This window comes from Salvelinus alpinus, chromosome 7 (assembly GCF_045679555.1).
Source record: "Salvelinus alpinus chromosome 7, SLU_Salpinus.1, whole genome shotgun sequence".
NCBI lineage: Eukaryota > Metazoa > Chordata > Actinopteri > Salmoniformes > Salmonidae > Salvelinus > Salvelinus alpinus.
Genome location: NC_092092.1, coordinates 60,154,914 through 60,174,707, shown reverse-complemented (window position 1 = coordinate 60,174,707; position 19,794 = coordinate 60,154,914). Strand labels below are relative to the sequence as shown.

The 19,794-nt window shown below is 43.7% G+C and overlaps 1 protein-coding gene across 2 annotated transcripts in view; it reads right to left on the bottom strand.

Annotated features, from left to right (window-relative positions):
• Positions 1–11,944, bottom strand: part of LOC139581382 (protocadherin gamma-C5-like) — a 230,400-nt gene extending 218,456 nt beyond the window's left edge. The window contains exon 1 of one of the 2 annotated variants that reach the window (XM_071411097.1): positions 9,372–11,944. In XM_071411097.1, the coding sequence (XP_071267198.1) occupies positions 9,372–11,765 (2,394 nt within the window). In that variant the 5' untranslated portion in view covers positions 11,766–11,944. Of the gene's footprint in view, positions 1–1,280; positions 3,805–9,371 lie in introns of those variants that run through there. The other variant, XM_071411099.1, reaches the window with a different exon arrangement.
• Between the last annotated feature and the right edge of the window lie 7,850 nt (positions 11,945–19,794).

The following is a 19,794-nucleotide window of genomic DNA, read 5'->3' as shown; positions in this document are numbered from 1 at the left end:
TTGTGTTTTTAACTAGTAGAAACGTCAACATGTGACGATATTTGTAATTATGTATATATTATAGGCAGCCAACTTAGTGTTATTAGTTGCATCATTTATTTGTATTTGTTGTAGGCCTATTAGTAGGTGTATAACAACTCTTTTATGCTCATAATTTACCTTTTATTATTATTATTTTTATTTCATTGTTAGTATTATTAGACAGTAGTTGCCATATTATAAGTATTGTTTTTGGGGGTTGTTTTTTTATTTGGACATTCTTTAACCCGAGAAGGTGCATCTCAAGAGATTTCATCCTGCAAGATGTCTAATAAATAATTATCTCTCAAAACACAGTAGTTCTATTTTCGATCCTCTTTCCAAAAAGGTTTTCACTCCTCCAGTGCAAACACACAATAGCAATTAATAGTCAGTACAACCCTAATCACAAAACCGAGAGGCGACTGAAGTCTATTATTTTGAAAAATCCACCGATTCTAGCAATTACAAAAAGAGCACACACGACTTTACAACTCTAGCAAACAACATATAATCGCACCTCGGGATTTTGCAATTAAATTGCGACGGGACTGAAATAATAATCTAAAACATTTCAAATTGAATGAAACTGAAGCATAAATAATTTGCTTAATTATCGCCAGCAGCATACCACCCTGCATACCACTGCTGGCTTGCTTCTGAAGCTAAGCAGGGTTGGTCCTGGTCAGTCCCTGGATGGGAGACCAGGTGCTGCTGGAAGTGGTGTTGGAGGGCCAGTAGGAGGCACTCTTTCCTCTGGTCTAAACAAAGATCCCAATGCCCCAGGGCAGTGATTGGGGACACTGCTCTGTGTAGGGTGCCGTCTTTCGGATGGGACGTTAAACGGGTGTCCTGACTCTCTGAGGTCATTAAAGATCCCATGGCACTTATCGTAAGAGTAGGGGTGTTAACCCCGGTGTCCTGGCTAAATTCCCAATCTGGCCCTCAACCATCACGGTCACCTAATAATCCCCAGTTTACAATTGGCTCATTCATCCCCCTCCTCTCCCCTGTAACTATTCCCCAGGTCGTTGCTGCAAATGAGAACGTGTTCTCAGTCAACTTACCTGGTAAAATAACGGTAAAATAAATAAAAAAATAAAAAAATAGTCAAGCTGGGTTAATGACGAAAAGTGGTTTCTCCAACAACAAAAATATTACACAAAGCATATTAGCTGCAATTTTAAAATAATTGAGCCCCAACCTATCATATAAGCCTAAAAAACAAATCGCGTTATTATTTGCATTAATTAAAAGCCTACCTCTGGGGACCCTTCCGAGTCATCAAGATCTTCAGAAAAGTCTGTTGGAGTTGTTCTCAGAGTCTGGTCAGCGGGCAGAGTGTTGTCGTTGTAAGATGTGAGGAACTTGAAGTCACTGGTGCGCGAACCCGTCGTCAGGTATGCGTCATAATTGTAAGTACTGCGGACAGTTCCTGCGCCATCCACCTCTGCGTAGTTGGGAGGGAGATACGCACTGGGGATGGCGACCGCTCCGTCAAACAACAGTCTGGGCTTTCTCCTACGGCAAAACCTCACGGCCAGGATGACAATGATGAAGGTGAGGAAAAAGGTGGAAACAGACACCAGCGCGATGATCAGATAAGAGGTGAGTTTGGAACTGTTCTCATCATAAGAGACATCTTTCAGTTCCGGCACTTCAGCCAAGTTATCAGAAATCACCAAATACATGCTACAGGTGGCAGAGAGAGAGGGCTGTCCGTTATCTTTCACTGACACAATGAGGTTCTGTTTCATGCTGTCAGATTCAGAAATGTCCCGCTGTGTCCTGATCTCTCCGCTGTGGAGACCAATAGTGAAAAGTCCCGGATCAGTCGATTTGACCACATTATAGGACAGCCAGGCGTTCTGGCCGGAGTCCGCGTCCACCGCTATCACCTTGGAAACCAGAGAGCCTCCGTGCGCAGCTTTGGGGACCAGCTCGGTCATGAAGGAGTTTCCCTCCGGGGCGGGGTATAGTATCTGAGGAGAGTTGTCATTCACATCCGTTATGAACACACTGACCGTGACGTTGCTGCTGAGCGGAGGAGAACCGTTGTCTCTGGCCACCACGAGGACTTTAAAACTCCTGAACTGCTCATAATCAAACGACCTCACAGCGTGGATCACCCCCGTGTCTCCGTTAACGGATAAAAACGAGTACACTGGTACACCGTTCACCTCACCAGGTAAGAGAGAATAAATCACTGTTCCGTTCTGTCTCCAGTCTGGGTCTCGTGCTGTAACGGAACACAGGGAAGACCCGGGTCTATTATTTTCAGTCACGTGGGCTTTATAGGACTGTTCCTCAAACACAGGTGGATTGTCGTTGACGTCAGCTACAGATAACTGAACACTTTTAGAGGAGGACAGAGGTGGAGAGCCCTCGTCGGTGGCAGTGATTGTAATGTTGTAATCAGACACTAGTTCCCGGTCCAGTTCGCCCGTGGTCACCAGAGAATAGTAGTTTTTGATGGATGGCACCAGCTTAAAAGGAACGTTTTGTTGAATGGAGCAGCGGACCTGTCGGTTATTCTCAGAGTCTCTATCCTGCACGTTAATGATGCCCACCTCTGTACCAGGAGACGCGTTCTCAGGTATTGGGCTTTTCAGAGACTTTAGATATATCACAGGAGCGTTGTCATTAACATCAGTTACTTCTATTATCACTTTGGCATATGATGCTAACCCTAAACCGTCCTTCGCTTTGATGCGCAGCTCAAACGACGGAACCTCTTCAAAGTCAACAGAACCGATAACTTTAATTATTCCTCCCTTACGGTCTATAGAAAATACTTTTTTATCATCATCTGAAATGTGATCGAAATCATATGTCACCTCTCCATTAACTCCCTCATCTGCATCCGTAGCACTCACTGTAACCACTACAGTATCTAAAGGAGAGTTTTCAGGCAGACTGGCTTTATAGACGGCCTGGCTAAACACTGGGGCGTTATCGTTAGCATCCAGTACAGTGACGTGTATGACTACAGTACCTGATCTCTTCGGAGAGCCTCCGTCCATCGCTGTAAGCAATAATTTAATATCCTGCTTTACTTCACGGTCAAGCTTTTCATCTAGAACAAGCTCAACATTGTTACTATCAATGGACAACACAAATTTGTCATTCTTTTCTAGAGTGTATATTTGAACTGAGTTCTGCCCTATGTCCGCGTCATGAGCCTCTCCTAATAAAAAACGAAAACCTTTCTCCGCTGATTCCCTTATCTCTATATCTATCATGTCATCATTAAATTGTGGCGAATTGTCATTAATATCTTGAACATGAAGAGTAATGCGGTGCAGCTCCAAAGGATTCTCCAATACAAGTTCCTGGTTTAAAACGCACGAAGCCTTCTTGCCACAAAGCCCCTCTCTGTCAATCCTCTCAGCAACAATCAAATCCCCGGTACTCAGATTAATGTCACAATACCGTTTGCGGTTCCCTTCGCTATCAATACGGGCCTTACGAGCGGAAAGTCTGCTCGCCTCCAGCCCGAGATCCTTGGCTATATTTCCAATAACAGATCCGCGTTTCATCTCCTCCGGAAAAGAAAAGCTCACGTCTCCATAGGCGGAGTGCAGCGGTAGAAGAAAGAAAGCAAAGCCGCAGACCAGGCCTGTCACCGAGAGTCCTTTGTTTCCCATCCTTAGATTAAAACGTCAAATAACCACCTCACAGTTAGACAGATCGATGTAATGAAAAATTGTTCGACAAAACCATGAAAATTCCCTATATTATCAACAAAGTATATGTGCATCTACCTCTACTGTTATCTGCAGTGAAATGGCACCAGAGCTTTGTCAATGACAACAGCAATGGGTGGAGAGCTACATATACTATACCTCCGCTAGTGAACAGCGACACTGTGTGTACCCTTCCAAAATTACACATAGTGTACACATACACGCTGACATTGCGCAAAATACATAAAAAAAATAGTAGGTAAACATTGGAAACATGATGTATGCCCCCAGCATAAGGAAGGGCATTACCAAATAGGCACAGGAAACAACATAAAACCACAAGCACTCATTTCCCTAAAACCATTCGCACTCTCGAGTTAGGTATATGCCAGGTAGAAATTAACTACTATTTACCAAATGGTAGCTAGGCCTATAAAGTCTGAAGAGGTGCAGGGTCCTTCTATCTCTCAACTGTCACTCATTGGTAAAATGCACAAAGCCAGTGAATAGAACTGTCAAGGAAGATATAGTTGAAGTCGGAAGTTTACATACACCTTAGCCAAATACATTTAAACTCAGTTTTTCACAATTCCTGACATTTAATCCTAGTAAAAAATGCCCTGTCTTAGGTCAGTTAGGATCACCACTTTATTTTAAGAATGTGAAATGGCAGAATAATAGTAGAGAGAGTGATTTATTTCATCTTTTATTTCTTTCATCACATTCCCAGTGGGTCAGAAGTTTACATACACTCAATTAGTATTTGGTAGCGTTGCCGCTACAGACTTTACAAAAACAACACGAGCGTTTCAACACAATGGACAGCGACACTCCGATACACTTCAGTACTTTTCTCAACATTGTGCTCTCTACACGTTGTTCTTTAGCCTTCTGAGGGTACATACAATCAACGGTTCCAAATAGAACCAGGCTATAACACGCCCTCTGTAATATTAAAACTGGGCGGTTGGCTATGAGGGAGAAAAAATTATTTGATTATCAATCCCAAGCCAAACGTACCCAAACACAATGCAAAGAACATAATATCATCCGGGATGTCTGCCTTGAAATGAGGAGGGTTGATTTCAAAGCAGAAAATACAACACATCCACCATTTTTGAAAATACCTAACATGGGACAGATAATGAATGGAAATCTACATATAGGAGACCTGTGGAAACAGTGTTTTCATCATGAATCACAAAAACTGTTTTGAAATTGTGGCCACAAAATACTTTAACTACAAGTGTAAAACCTGCTACAGAGCAGTAGCACCCCGTCATTCAGGGAAAACCCCACCTGTTTTGAGCTCCAGCTGTTTAGCCACAAAAGTAAATAATGTATATACAGTACCAGACAAAAGTTTGGACACACCTACTCACTCAAGGGTTTTTCTTAATGTTTTACTATTTTCTACATTGTAGAATAATAGTGAGGACATCAAAACTATGAAATAACACATATGGAATCATGTTGTAACCAAAAAAGTGTTAAACAAATCAAAATATGTTTTGCCTTGATGACAGCTTTGCACACTCTTGGCATTCTCTCAACCAGCTTAATGAGGTAGTCACCTGGAATGCATTTCAATTAACATGTGTACCTTGTTAAAAAGTTAATTTGTGGATTTTTTCCCCCTCTTAATGCATTTGAGCCAATCAGTTGTGCTGTGACAAGGTAGGGGTGGCATACAGAATATTTGGTAAAAGACCAAGTCCATATTATGGCAAGAACAGCTCGAAAATAAGCAAAGAGAAACAACAGTCCATCATTACTTTAAGACATGAAGGTCAGTCAATGCATTACATTTCAAGAACTTTGAAAGTTTCTTCAAGTGCAGTCACAAAAACCATCAAGCTCCATGATGAAACTGGCTCTCATGAGGACTGCCACAGGAATGGAAGACCCAGAGTTACCTCTGCTGCAGACGAAAAGTTAATTTGAGTTAACTGCACCTCAGATTGAAGCCCAAATAAATGCTTCACAGAGTTCAAGTAACAGACACATCTCAACATCAACTGTTCAGAGGAGACTGCGTGAATCAGGCCTTCATGGCCGAATTTCTGCAAAGAAACCACTACTAAAGGACACCAATAAGAAGAAGACACCTGTTTGGGCCAAGAAACATGAGCAATGGACATTAGACTGGTGGAAATCTGTCCTTTGGTCTGATGAGTCCAAATTGGAGACTTTTTGTTCCAACCCCTGTGTCTTTGTGAGACGCAGAGTAGGTGAACGGGTGATTTCCGCATTTGTGGTTCACACCGTGAAGCATGGAGGAGGAGGTGTGATGTGTGGGGGTGTTTTGCTGGTGACAATGTTGGTGATTTATTTAGAATTCAAGGCACACTTAACCAGCATGGCTACCACAGCACTCTGAAGCGATGCGCCGTCCCATCTGGTTTGCGCTTAGTGGGACTATCACTTTTTTTTCAACAGGACAATGACCCAACACACCTCCAGGCTGTATAAGGGCTATTTGACCAAGGAGGAGAGTGATAGAGTGCTGCTTCAGATGACCTGGCCTCCACAATCACCCGACCTCAACCAAATTGAGATGGTTTGGGATGAGTTGCACCGCAGAGTGAAGGAAAAGCAGCCAACAAGTGCTCAGCATGTGGGAACCCCTTCAAGACTGTTGGAAAAGCATTCCTCATGAAGCTGGTTGAGAGAATGCCAAGAGTGTGCAAAGCTGTCATCAATGCAAAGGTTGGCTACTTTGAAGAATCTCAAGTATAAAATATATTTTGATTTGTTCAACACTTTTTGGTTTAATACATGATTACATATGTGTTATTTCATAGTTTGGATATCTTCACTATTAATCTACAATGTAGAAAATAGTAAAAATAAAGAAAAACCCTTGAATGTGTCCAATCTTTTGACTGGTACTGTATATATATGTATATTTTTTTTTTATTGACTGTTTTGTATGTTATTTCTTCATTAATACTTGTCACATTTCAGTTTGCAAACAATGTAAACCATTTTAATGAGTTAATAAAGCTGCACAACTATGGGCTGCAGTTCAAGAAAGTTATATTTACCCTCTCAGCTCTTTCGCTAGCCACTGTCCCTCGGGGAAATCCCAGTCGAAATTGGATGCAGATTGCCATTTTAAGTGGAGGTCCAATTCACTAAAGTTGCCCCCTCGGCCTTCGAATTAGCTCGAGGGAGAGAGTGAACAACGTTGGTCACTTGCGGGATTGATATAACCCACAATTCAATGCAAACTGTAGTGACGTCAAACTCTGGTGCCCGCAAAGTCTCAAATGTAATCAACAAGGCTGCATATTCAGCATGTCAGAAAAAAGTATGAAGCTAGCTTGCTAAAAAATATATATAGACATTGATTTTAGCGTGGGCAAATTGGCTTAGTCTCGTCGTAAACAGCCTATAAATATTAAAACGTAGCTAGATTCATAAACATATTTTGGGAATATCTGAAATGGATTGGAATAAATTACCAAACTAGGGAACTAGCTAGCCAGCTATTGGTAACTGTAGCTAGCCAGCTAAATACATTCGTTTGCTAGGTACATTGAAAGCTTTAGGTTGGTTGGTTTTAAACTTCACGATTTCCAACAAGGATGTTGCCTCTCCGATCATCACTCTCCCTCGCTTGGGCAAGGGACATTTAAGGTACACTCAGATTTGACGATGTAAAACGTAATTCAAGCGCTGAGGGTTTGGGTACGAGGGCTGTCTATTTTGAGTTTGAAACGCAGCCAACGTCTCTTTTTCGCTTTCTTGAGTAAGGCTGCTCCAAAATGCAGGTGTTTCAGCCTAGCTCATTGCTTTCTGTGATGGAGGGGCAGCCAGTGGGTAATACAAAGCGTAGGGCTTGGTAATCTTCTCTAGTTGCGCCATTATTGGCTCAGTGTTCTGTCACTCATGGGGACACTCCCTCACTGCAAAATCTACAGGGAGAGCTTGAAAGTTCAAGACCCCTTGGTTGCTGCCTTAGATTTACATTAGAAGTGCCCAACCAAGAAGGCACAAAGTCATTGGCCACAGATACAATTACGTCAAATCACATTATATCTACCATAGCTTTGATTGGAGTGATCATGTCAACATCATACTTTCAAAATCTTAGCTAGCAAACTACACAGGCAGTCACCATCATGATTCACATTGACAATCTACTGGCAAATCCTTTTCAGTCCTTGTCATATGAAGAGAAATTATAGATAAAACGTATCAGTGCTCATCAGCCATTAGACATAAACATTACACAACAAGTTTGAAATTGCAAATTCAACAATGAGTTGTTTGGAAGATATCAGTGGCTAACTGCAAGCGTTGAAAAAAACAAATCCCTATTTGTCTTCCCCTGCCTGCTATCCGGTGGAGAGGCCCATGTCTGGTTTTAATGGTCTCTTCTCAAAGCTTAAAAGGTTAAATACTTTGGCGATGCTGTCAAGCCAGCATGACTTCTGCTGCGTTCAAACAACTGGAAACTCAGAACTGGGAAATCTCAGACTTCAGTGAGTTCAAAACAACTGGGAACTCTGAACAAAATGAACTCCGACTGGGGAAATATGTTTGAACGATCATCCATCTCACAATTCCAAGTCGGGTAACTCAGGCCTCTTTCTAGAGCTCCGACCCGATCCTCACTGACGTCACTGACGTAATTCAACCTTTTTTTTTTTTTTTTTGAGTTCTCAGTTGTCTTGAAAGCAGCATAAACCCAGAGAATGTCAGACTTTGATGACAAAGTTTTATGACAAAATGTGCCCTTAAGAAGGACCGCCGTGCCACCTTCCTGTTCAAGTTAGCACAGCACAACTGTGAGTCCAAAAATGTATTGTATGCTGCTACAGAAATTATGTAATATATTATGTAATATGCCAGGGAGATATGTATACTGTAACTAAGAAGGTAATACTAAGTGTATGTTAAGTAGTAAGCTGTTTGTAGCCCATGTGCCTCACCTTAATAATTCGGTCCCTTTCCCCTCATCTGACTTGGTGGTACACATGTAGGCTTTAGCCTGTTTTAGAGAAATGTCATCATCGAATATTGTAAGAGCTTTTATTGTCTGCTTACATGCCCCGTTTATTTGTCCTATGGTTCTGATTTGGTGTACAGGGAGAATACTATAAGAATGGCCCATGTTCTGAATTCTGTCGCTGTACATTTCAAAAGGGCTGAACAAATAGTTGTATTGACTATGTCTGTCTTAGCTCACTCATTCATGTCTTAATCGAAATTACGGATTGCTTCATTTCCACTCATCGTTCCCTTATGCCATAGTTTGTACAGCTCAATTGTCAGTAGAATTTACATTTGTTTAAACAAGTCAGCCATATCAGCTATGTTTTTTAAGGCAATAAATGAGGCTGAATGAGCTGTTTCGCTGCCAGACAAGGCTCTGCTGATTGACAGGTGTAACAGGGGTAAGGATTCACTCCATGGTGCTGAAAGGAAAGCTCCTCTGTTGGGACAGCTTTATGTAGGCCTTAACAGTTTATGGGCACCTTTTTGTCACTATTACAGTGCAATTCATGTATGGTTTCGTGTTGTGTTGTGTAGTGACTTTGCTGGCATGATTATTATTTATTTTTTGGGAAGTTCACCCCACCAAGATATACATGCAAAAACCACCACTGATACAGAGCCTAATTAGTGCCAAGTCTATTATTAACGGTAAAGTCCTACCTCTGGGGAAACATCGGCATCTTCAACATCATCAGCAAAGTCTGTAGTAATTTTTCTCAGAGTCTGGTCCGTGGGCAGTGTGTTGTAAGATGTGACGAACTTGAAGTCACTTGTGCGCGATCCCGTTGTCAGGTATGCGTCATAATTGTATGTGCTGCGGAGAGTTCCAGTGCCATCCACCTCTGCGCAGTTGGGAGGGAGATACGCACTGGGGATGGCGACCGCTCCGTCAAACAACAGTCTGGGCTTTCTCCTGCGGCAAAACCTCACCACCAGGATGACAATGATGAAGGTGAGGAAAAAGGTGGAGACGGACACCAGCGCGATGATCAGATAAGAGGTGAGTTTGGAATTGCTCTCATCATAAGAGACATCTTTCAGTTCCGGCACTTCAGCCAAGTTATCAGAAATCACTAAATACATTGTACAGGTGGCAGAGAGAGAGGGCTGTCCGTTATCTTTCACTGACACAATGAGGTTCTGTTTCATGCTGTCAGATTCAGAAATGTCCCGCTGTGTCCGGATCTCTCCACTGTGGAGACCAATAGCGAAAAGTCCCGGATCAGTGGATTTGACTATATGATAGGACAGCCAGGCGTTCTGGCCGGAGTCCGCGTCCACCGCTATCACCTTGGAAACCAGAGAGCCTCCGTGCGCAGCTTTGGGGACCAGCTCGGTCATGAAGGAGTTCCGCTCCGTGGCGGGGTATAGTATCTGAGGAGAGTTGTCATTCACATCCGTTATGAACACACTGACCGTGACGTTGCTGCTGAGCGGAGGAGAACCGTTGTCTCTGGCCACCACGTGGACTTTAAAACTCCTGAACTGCTCATAATCAAACGACCTCACAGCGTGGATCACCCCCGTGTCTCCGTTAACGGTTAAAAACGAGGACACTTGGACACCGTTCACCTCACCAGGTAAGAGAGAATAAATCACTGTTCCGTTCTGTCTCCAGTCTGGGTCCCGTGCAGTAACGGTACACACAGACACACCGGGTTTGTTATTTTCAGTCACGTGGGCTTTATAGGACTGTTCCTCAAACACAGGTGGGTTGTCGTTGACGTCAGCTACAGATAACTGAACACTTTTAGAGGAGGACAGAGGTGGAGAGCCCTCGTCGGTGGCAGTGATTGTAATGTTGTAATCAGACACTAGTTCCCGGTCCAGTTCGCCCGTGGTCACCAGAGAATAATAGTTTTTGATGGATGTGACCAGCTTAAAAGGAACGTTTTGTTGAATGGAGCAGCGGACCTGTCGGTTATTCTCAGAGTCTCTATCCTGCACGTTAATGATGCCCACCTCTGTACCAGGAGACGCGTTCTCAGGTATGGAGTGAGTCAGAGATTGTAGATATATCACAGGGACGTTGTCATTAATATCTGTGATTTCTATTATCAAGGTAGAGGAAGATGCTAATCCTAAACCGTCCTTTGCGCTGATCTGCATTTCATATAATGACTCATCTTCATAATCCAGAGACCCAATAACTCTTAGTTCTCCCGTTTTATGATCAAGAGAAAATACAATGTTATTTTCATCTGAAACATGGTCAAAATCATACAGAACTTCGCCATTGGGTCCCTCGTCTATATCACTGGCGCTCACTGTAATTACAAGAGTATCTAAAGGAGAGTTTTCAGGCAGACTGGCTTTATAGACGGCCTGGCTAAACACTGGGGCGTTATCGTTAGCATCCAGTACAGTGACGTGTATGACTACAGTACCTGATCTCTGCGGAGTGCCCCCATCTACAGCTGTGAGTAATAATTTAAATTCCTGCTGTTGTTCACGGTCTAGCTCTTTGTCTAAGACTAATTCGGCATTTTTCCGTCCGCCACTTTTTGTATTAACATTCAAAATGAAATGGTCATTCCTTTCAAGTGTATAGCTTTGAACCGTGTTCTGTCCTATATCCGCATCACGAGGCTCATCTAATAAAAAGCGAGCTCCTTTTACGGACAATTCTGCTATTTCAATTTTAATCACCTCTTCCTTAAATTGCGGGGAGTTGTCATTTATATCTTGAACATGAAGACTGATACTGTGCAGCTCCAAAGGATTCTCCAATACAAGTTCCTGGTTTAAAACACACAAAGCCTTCTTGCCACAAAGCCCCTCTCTGTCAATCCTCTCAGCAACAATCAAATCCCCGGTACTCAGATTAATGTCACAATACCGTTTGCGGTTCCCTTCGGTATCAATACGGGCCTTACGAGCGGAAAGTCTGCTCGCCTCCAGCCCGAGATCCTTGGCTATATTTCCAATAACAGATCCTCGTTTCATCTCCTCCGGAAAAGAATAGCTTACGTCTCCATTGGCGAAGTGCAGCGGTAGAAGAAAGAAAACAAAGCCGCAGACCAGGCCTGTCACCGAGATTCCTTTGTGCCCCATCGTTAGAATGTGGTGAAGAGATCCCCTTATATGCAGATCGATCGAAGTATAACGATTCCACTGGCTGAGATATGGTTTGATAGAAAATTACAACAAAATATAAACCAAGAGAATGCGCAATCTGACCATTTCCACGGTTTTCTGCATTAGTGGCAAACCCTGAGCTGTAAATACGACAGCAGTGGGAGGAGAGGTGTATACAGTATATTCAACCTCAGCTGGTGAACAGCGACACTTAGAGCAACCTTCAGAAATGACGCATACTTAATTACATTGCACTGTTAAATATGTTTGATATAGGAAATATTTACGTATACTTACTCATTGTATATCCTGTAGGCTTCTATGTTGAGGAAACGAAGCCATTGTAAACGTATAGAGCAATCAATAGCCGTAGGTCACAGCCAGTATGTTTCAGCACCATGGACAGCGACCACTAGGGACCTCGGTGGACGTACACTCTCAAACTTCTCGTCTCTCGAGTCTCTCTATACAAATAGTGTTACGAGTTGGAAACTAAAAACTAACTTACCATGCTGCTACTCTTACAGTTAAGGCTCCTTTACTTTTTGAGGCGACAGATATGGTTGGTTAGCAAAAAATACATAAAATGGAATCACACCATTCTAAGAGCATGCATATCAACAAAACGAACCGAAAGTCCCAAACCTGTCAACCCTCATCTCAATTTAGTTGGGCTGCTATAAAGATACCCATACCCATGTGTTAATACACATGTCGTTAACAAGTCCTGGGATCCCATTCTATGGGCCTACTGTTAGTATACTGAAGGGATAGAGAGCTCTGGAGGGAGGGAAAGAGCAGCGCGTGCGCAATTCATTCGAAGCAGCTCGTGCCTGGTGCTACACAGCGGCATACAGAGAGTCATTTTAGAACTGCACACAGCGATGAAATAGTCACCGGCCAAATCGACTGATTAGCCTTTGTACTTAGATGCAAGGTATTTCTTCCAGAGATATTAAACAACATAGTTAGCCTACGTTTTCGGGTTTGCGAGGCCGAGGCAGTATTCTTCAAAAGAGATGTAGGCTAATATTTACTTTCTGTAAGGCTACGTTTCAGACACACAAAGCTTCATGATTGCAACCCTGTTATTGAACATTCCAACGGGCTGGACATACACTGAAGCATAGCCATCACCTGTCAATCCTCCATCAAACGTTCTACATGTAGCGATGAATCCATAGCACCTTACCTTTTCTCTGTGGGATCCATGAAGACCTTCATCCTCCCTGAAACTGATCCCGTGGTCGTGGGAAACAATCTGCAATGATAAAAAGCTCGTTAAATATCATTGCTTACATATTGCTGTTTGCTTGGAAATCACGGAATGTAACCGTAACTGCACGTTTAGCTTTCATATGCTTATTTTTCCAATCAAATCAAATTGTATTGGTCGCGGGGGTAGACTGGCCTGGGTATGCGCTGGCTTGCTTAACTTACATATGGCTCCATCAGACTAAATTCTCGTGTGAACATGCATTTTGGGGCAAGGATGATGATACTGTGTTGAAAATGCACTGCCTGTCATCGGCTGTAAACGAAAGCATGTTTAACAACGCTGGTCCCCTTGCTTGAATGTAAACGAAAGCATGTTTAACAACGCTGGTCCCCTTGCTTGAATGTAAACGAAAGCATGTTTAACAACGCTGGTCCCCTTGCTTGAATGTAAACGAAAGCATGTTTAATAACGCTGGTCCCCTTGCTTGAATGTAAACGAAAGCATGTTTAACAACGCTGGTCCCCTTGCTTGACTGTAACAGCTTTGTCTGTGTGTGTTGTGTTTCTCCAGCAGAGAGCGACTTTCACTCAGAGCGCGCCAGCCCAAGCAACTCAGCAAGACTCAATGCGAGCGAAAGCTATTAACAATGTCTTCACACCACTTGTGCTTTACAACAGCTCTGCAACATGTCACGTTGTTGGTCTAAAGCTAATTTAAATTGCATACATTATTTCAGATGTGTTATCAACCTGTAAATTGTTTGTTTGTGTGTGATGATAAAGTATTCATTCCGGGAGATAGGAGCGAGTGTCTTCTTCTTCTCTGAAATATTGGCGTTCGTACAAATTGTATGTGCATGCCGGCGCCTGTTTGACATGATAATGATTCCAGAATACTGACAAGAGATCAGCGCGCTAAACGTCTTTGATATTACTTAACAACACTCAAATCTACGCTGCCACGTTCTGCAAGGTCAATGCATCTCAAAACCAGGGCGTGTAGTCTGGTCATTTCCCTCAGTACAAGGCGCTCGTTGGTAGGAGGCAGATTGAAATCTATAACCAAATTATTTATGTCCATGAAGAAACACTGAGAATGCATTTAGTGTTTTCTATAGAGTAGACTGTTATGCATATGAGCGAGAGAGAGAAAAGAGAACCGAGAACATAGAACGGAGACTCAGATTAAACGTGGTTAACTCTTCACCCCTGCAGTCTCTGGGCTCCTCATTAGACCAGTCTCTCTGGCCACTGCGGCCAAGATAGCATCAGTAGCCATTTTGTTTGGTCTAATCAGCTCAGACCTCCCCTGTGCCCCGTTCACTGTGCCCTGGCTTTCATGACCGTCCAGCTACAGCCATGCCCCTGACACATAGCCTGCAGCGGAACAGAGGACACACACACACACACACACACACACACACACACACACACACACACACACACACACACACACACACACACACACACACACACACACACACACACACACACACACACACACACACACACACACACACACACACACACCACTTTGCCTCATTCCTCACAGCTATGACTTCCTTCACATATTCCTCCTTTTATTTCTCTCGCTGTTTTGACTTCTTTCCAAAGTGGAGTTTAACAAAACGGTGTCCACCCAAGCAGAAGGAACAGGTAACCTCTGTGGTGTGGTTGTGAGGTGTGGTATGGCTGTGAACGTGACCGTGAAGGTTGGTTGGTCATCAGAGCCGGACAGTGCTATGCTGCTGCAGCCTGCTTTGTGCAGAGTGGGCAACGTGGGGAGATGGTGTTTGTCTGGCACATCCTGTGAGACAGGTGTGGTTGCCAGGTCTGTGAGCCAGCAACACTACCCAGCTCTGCTATAATAGAATAGGGAAATACTGCAAAGGTTGACATTCATCATATTGAAACTCCGTCTGTAAGTGCAAATGACATACACTTAGCCTGGTCTCATAGACTAGGTTTAACATAGTAAATGTATATCCGGGACACACAAATGAGTATGATATGTTTCGTTTAGTATGGTTACATAAGACAGAAGGTTACTTAAGGGCCAAAAACTAAAGTAGGGTAATTGATTGTGATGGATGGGTAAGTGTATAACGCTAACATCTAGCAACCAAAAGGTTTCGTGGTCGAATTTCATCATGGACAACTTTAGCTAATTAGCAACTTTGCAACTACTTACTACTTTTTTAGCTACTTTGCAACTACTTAGAATGTTAGCTAACCCTAATCATACCCTTAACCTTAACACTAACCTTAACCTTAACCCTTAACCCTTAACCCCTAACACTAAACCCTAGCCTTGTTAACATTAGCCATCTAGCTAGCATTAGCCACCGAGCTATCGTTACTAAAAATAAAATGTAATTCGGAAAATATCACACAAAATGGATGATGGACATCCACAAATTAATAACTACCATATGAAACGTAACATATCATTCTAATTGGAGGGTCCCGGATTTTCATTTACTGTGTTATGTCTACCCCTGAGTCCAGGTTGCAACACTTCATAGAAAAATCTGTGTCTTTAAAAAATCTATAGTGTGCATTGTATCCTTTATCAGAACTGCTCAAACACGTTCACTCTCTTCAGATTGTGTTTAACTGTTGTCTCTAAGTCACCTTCTTATACTGGAGTGTCCGTCAGTCACACACTGACTCTGTCCTTGCCCAATCCCTCTCCGTCTCCCAGATCAAATGTGAGTTTATGTCAGTCACTTAATTGTCTGCCTGTCTCCTCTTCCTGTCTTCACATCTTTCATTATCTCTCTCTCAGACTCTCTAGACACTCTGTATTGCTCTCAGCAAGGTTTGGTGCTGCTGTTGATGTCGAGTGAATTTATTACAGAGATTAATCTCCCCGTCTGCGTGGCTGTGATCGTGTCTCCGACCCGCGCTGTTTGCTTCTCTCAGCAGGATGTTGTTCTTTCTGAGTCACTGCGGCTGGAGAGCTGGCTGACCCCAACATGACAACCCCCACCACAGACACCCCCAAACCCTTACCCCTTTAAACATTATATCCCAATCCCTCAAACCCCAAATACTCAAACCCCCTACAATATACATTCACACCCCAATGGCCAAATACTCTCTTAACATCAACTAAAAGCAACCGTATTATTATTAGTTTGAATGCTGTGGGAGAATTAGTGAGACAGACACGATAGTGAAATGTTTCAGCCATTGATATATACATTTCACAGAACCTTACTCTACCTGCTTTTTGCCCTTCAGTCCTCCAGCGCTTCAGGTCAGCAGTCCTCTTGACTTCAGGTCAGCTGTCCTCTTGACTTCAGGTCAGCAGTCCTCTTGACTTCAGGTCAGCAGTCCTCTTGACTTCAGGTCAGCAGTCCTCTTGACTTCAGGTCAGCAGTCCTCTTGACTTCAGGTCAGCAGTCCTCTTGACTTCAGGTCAGCTGTCCTCTTGACTTCAGGTCAGCTGTCCTCTTGACTTCAGGTCAGCAGTCCTCTTGACTTCAGGTCAGCTGTCCTCTTGACTTCAGGTCAGCAGTCCTCTTGACTTCAGGTCAGCAGTCCTCTTGACTTCAGGTCAGCAGTCCTCTTGACTTCAGGTCAGCTGTCCTCTTGACTTCAGGTCAGCTGTCCTCTTGACTTCAGGTCAGCTGTCCTCTTGACTTCAGGTCAGCAGTCCTCTTGACTTCAGGTCAGCAGTCCTCTTGACTTCAGGTCAGCAGTCCTCTTGACTTCAGGTCAGCTGTCCTCTTGACTTCAGGTCAGCTGTCCTCTTGACTTCAGGTCAGCTGTCCTCTTGACTTCAGGTCAGCAGGCCTCTTGACTTCAGGTCAGCTGTCCTCTTGACTTCAGGTCAGCTGTCCTCTTGACTTCAGGTCAGCAGTCCTCTTGACTTCAGGTCAGCAGTCCTCTTGACTTCAGGTCAGCAGTCCTCTTGACTTCAGGTCAGCAGTCCTCTTGACTTCAGGTCAGCTGTCCTCTTGACTTCAGGTCAGCAGTCCTCTTGACTTCAGGTCAGCAGTCCTCTTGACTTCAGGTCAGCAGTCCTCTTGACTTCAGGTCAGCTGTCCTCTTGACTTCAGGTCAGCAGTCCTCTTGACTTCAGGTCAGCAGTCCTCTTGACTTCAGGTCAGCAGTCCTCTTGACTTCAGGTCAGCTGTCCTCTTGACTTCAGGTCAGCTGTCCTCTTGACTTCAGGTCAGCAGTCCTCTTGACTTCAGGTCAGCAGTCCTCTTGACTTCAGGTCAGCAGTCCTCTTGACTTCAGGTTAGGCCGCACTCCTTCATCTCCTTCATCCCTCTCTCCATTTTCAGGTTTCATTTCGTTCTTCTTTTTCTTTTGCAGTTTGCTAAAGGGTTGGAGTCATTCAGGGCCTTTTATTATTCATTCTCTAAAAAACAGTCCTACTATTCATTGTTGTTGTGTGGGACTAAATGGGCTCCTATTTATCTGTGTGGATTGCATATGAGTGGATCATGGTTGGTAGAAGAGAGACCAGAGACCCCTGTTAGTGCAGCAGCCTATTGCTAGTAGTGCTGGAGGTCTGTTCATTCTGCCACAATGCATATCTATATTCATTAACTGGAGCGACGCAATACTCTACAGACCAAATGCTGCTGGCTATGCTTTTTTCCCCTTCGCTTGTATGTTTGTTTGTTTTACTGAGGAAGTTGAAATGAGACAAAATGCAGAAATTAGGAACGGCCAGGACCCCCTTGTGAATGCTCTGGGGAGAGCTAAGATGTTGTTCCCACGCATGCAGACCAGGATGTCTGTGAGTGTATGTTTCTTTGGCGGTGTGTCTGGAACATATGTTGTAGTGGTGATTCAAACTGCAGTTTTTCCTGACAGTGTACTATAGCTTTGATCGGTGGAGGACTCATTGACGATGACACCAGCACAAAGGAAGGTGTGTGTGTGTATGTGTGTGTTAGAACTCTGACAGTCCTTTGAACCTTTGAAGTTGTCTCTGTCAGACATAAGGGACCCCACCCATCCTGCCTTCCTGGTTCAGAACTGTTTCCACCCTCCAGCTCTGCACAAGGAGTTTATCAGGCTCCCGAGTGTTGCAGTGGTCTAAGACACTGCATCTCAGTGCAAGAGGCGTTACTGCAGTACATTTTTCTAATCCAGGCTTCATCACATCCGGCTGGGATTGGGAGTCCCATAGGGTGCCGCACAATTGGCCCAGATTCGTCCAGGTTTGGCCGGGGTAGGCCGTCATTGTAAATAAGAATTTGTTCTTAACTGACTTGCCGAGTTAAATAAAGGTTAAATATTTTTTTTTAAATCAGGAGGCTGTTGCCATGGAGACTGTCCCCTACTGGTGGTAACCATAGAAACTTCCTTGTCTGGCTCCCACAGGGGGCGAGGGAGAGAGAGGGTTGTTTTGGCAGACATTAACCCTTGAACTCTCTTCACCGCTGTCTCCCTACCCTCTCCAAGATGCAGGATGAAAGAGAGGACGAGAGACAGAGAAAGAGAGCGATAGAGAGAAAATGAGAGAGGAGGGTGAAAGATGATAAGCAACAAACATCGTCTGCAGCTCAAAGACCCAGATGACAGGCAGCAGAGAATAGACAATTGAAAAGAGACAAGAGCTCCCTGATCTTTCAAAGCTTCGTGCTTGATAAACAGCCATTAATCACTGAGCTACAGTAGCAATGTGCTGGAGAAACACTTAGTTACCCCAGAATCTAAACCCCATAATGAGCACCGTGGAATCAAGAGAACACAGTCAATGGTTAACAGTCTGATTGGAATATTCCTAGAATTCTAAATGAGCCCTTTGGAGATCAGTAGAGTTCATGAGAATATGCAGTCAGACACCATCATTTGTACATCAAATCAAACGTATTTATAAAGCCCTTTTTAAGTCAGCAGATGTCACCAAGTGCTTATACAGAAACCCAGCCTAATACCCCAAAGAGCAAGCAATGCAGATGTAGAAGCACGGTAGCTAGGAAAAACTCCCTAGAAAAGGCAGGAACCTAGGAAGAAACCTAGAGAGGAACCAGGCTCTGAGGGGTGGCCAGTCCTCTTCTGACAGTGCTGGGTGGAGATTCATTTACAAGTTACTGGATCATTATAATACATACGCAGGGCTCATCTAGCGACTTGATAAAGATGTATATCAGTATGGTATTACTAAGCAGTATTGTTCCAATGTTATGCTTGTGATTTCACTTATACTTGTCCGCTGTACTCTACATACCATTTACCAACCATTGCTGTCTTCTTGGTGGACCGTCGTTGTGATCTCCTAATGCATTATGAGGCTTCACTGTATCCACTGTGCTCTATGGTCAAACGATTTGACCTCTTAGTATGCATAGTCAATAAACAATTCATTTCAGAGTAGTTGAATGAAGGTTTGATGTAAAAGCTGGTGTTCTTCAGGAGGGATCAACGGGAGTCAGGCCGTTCAGCAGGGCTGAGCCTTTCCGACTGGGCACCACAACATAGGAGTGGACGTGTGGGAGAGACTGAGAGTGAAGTATATATGCCTATCCACCTCCGACCAATGCAGATCAATGTCTGTTCTCTCTGACTCTCTCGCTCTCTGACTCTCTCTCTCTCTCTCTCTCTCTCTCTCTCTCTCTCTCTCTCTCTCACACTCTCACTCTCACTCTCTCTCTCTCTCTCTCTCTCTCTCTCTCTCTCTCTCTCTCTCTCTCTCTCTCTCTCACTCTCACACTCTCACTCTCCCTAGCAACAATGTCCCACTGTGAGGCAAATATACTGATGTGCTGTGCATGGATGAATGCCTGTTTCCAAACAAGCTGTAAGGCGACAACGTCAG